This window comes from Myotis davidii, unplaced genomic scaffold, assembly GCF_000327345.1.
Source record: "Myotis davidii unplaced genomic scaffold, ASM32734v1 scaffold208, whole genome shotgun sequence".
NCBI lineage: Eukaryota > Metazoa > Chordata > Mammalia > Chiroptera > Vespertilionidae > Myotis > Myotis davidii.
In genome coordinates, this window is record NW_006299706.1 from 2,409,697 (window position 1) to 2,411,369 (window position 1,673).

Below are 1,673 nucleotides of genomic sequence, written 5' to 3' on the forward strand. Positions count from 1 at the left end.
TGTGTGTGGGTTGGTGGGTGGAGGGGTGGGTGAGCAGGTGTGTTTGGGCACACATACTTCATGACCATGAGGCATCCTCTGTGCTAGGTGGGCAGTGGCCGCTAAGAGCCTAGGCCCCTATGGAAGCAAGTGCTTCAGCAGGGCCCCCATTGTTGGCATGAGCAGGACAGGCCTGTGTAAAAGAGCAGAATGCCAAGCCAAGAATGGACTTGTGTGTGTTTATGAATGTGAGTGTGCACATACATGTGTACGTGTGCCCGAGAGAGCTATGTATATGTGTGTCCATGTGTGAGGGTGTGAGCATACCCAGGCGCACATCTGTGGCTTCAGGCATGCATGTGTGTGACTGTGTGTGAGGAGGTGCATTTCTGTGCATATATTTATGCCTCTGTGTGTGTGTGTGTCCATGTCTGAGCGTGCGCATGTCCATGAGAAATGAGTGTGCATGTGTGATGATGCATGCATACATGTTCACGTGTGACTTGTGTGAGGAGGTGTGTGCCTGTGCATGTGTGTATGCAGATGTGGGTGCATGCCTGTGCCTGTGTGTGTGTAAATGAGTGCTCTTGCATGCACACAGGTGTGTGTGATTGTGAGAGAGGCGGGTAGGTGGGTATGGGGACTTGAGGGTGGGTCTGGCCTCCCGTGACTCCCCTCCCCTCTCCCCACAGCTACATCGAGAATGAGCAGCATCTGCAGCGTCTGGAGCCCAATCACCTGAGGGGCCTGGGGGAGCTGAGAAACCTGTGAGGAGCGGGGACTGTGGGTGAAGGACTCAGTACCGAGCCTGTTGGACCAGAGGGTTGGGTGGGCTCAAAGGTTCCAGGGGCCTGGGAGGACCTGAGAGGCTGAGGCCTGAGGGCTGGAGGAGGTCAGAAAGCACAGGGTCCAGGGCAGCTGAGGAAGCTGTGAGGGATGAGGGATGAGGGATGGGGGATGGGGGATGGGGGATGGGGAGGGTCTAGGCTCAGCATGGGACTGGGGGCTGGCCTGGGCAGAGATGCCAGGACCGGGTGGCGGAGGTCCTGGAGCTGACCCTGCTGCACCCTTCCCAGCACCATCGTGAAGAGCGGCCTCCGGAGCGTGGCGCCAGATGCCTTCCACTTCACCCCTCGGCTCAGTCGCCTGTGAGTGGCCCGGGCTGGGCTGAGAGGGTGGGAGGACACCCAGACGTGGGCAGCTGATGGGCTGGGCCCTCCCCAGGGCCTGGAGTGAGGAAGGCGCCAGCGTGGGGCTCTCCTCCACTTCAGGGAGCAGCGCTCTCAGCTCCCACCCTGCAGCTAGAGGCCCTTCTCACCGTCTCACTTCCATGCTTCATGCCACAGGACCATTCTCCTAGGTGCCTGTCCCGTTTTTTTCTTCCCAGAGTTCAGATACACGTGAACTGGGGAGCAAGGGGCAGGAGCAGGACCCTGGGGCCTGGCTGGGATCCGTCTCCCCTGGGAGCTGGGGTATCAGACCTGCCACTCGTCACCCTCCCCATGCCTGGGAGTCCCGGCTCAGGACGGGGCAGGGAAGGGCGGGCAGGAGAGACTGCTGAAGGAGTGTCCCTTGGTGTCCCTGACTGCCCCTCCCTGAGGGCAAGAGTCCAGCAACTTCCCCCCATCACAGGCAGATGGAGGGAGGGAAGGGTGGTGGGACCTGTCATCCACATGGCTGTGCTGGGCACCCTA

The 1,673-nt window shown here is 60.2% G+C and overlaps 1 protein-coding gene across 1 annotated transcript in view; it reads left to right on the plus strand.

The window, feature by feature from the left end:
* Nucleotides 1-1,673, plus strand: part of NTRK1 (neurotrophic tyrosine kinase, receptor, type 1) — a 53,854-nt gene that overhangs the window by 18,280 nt on the left and 33,901 nt on the right. Inside the window, exons 2-3 of the mRNA XM_006775781.2 lie at nucleotides 672-746; nucleotides 1,056-1,127. Of these exons, the coding sequence (XP_006775844.1) occupies nucleotides 672-746; nucleotides 1,056-1,127 (147 nt within the window). The remainder of the gene's footprint in view (nucleotides 1-671; nucleotides 747-1,055; nucleotides 1,128-1,673) is intronic.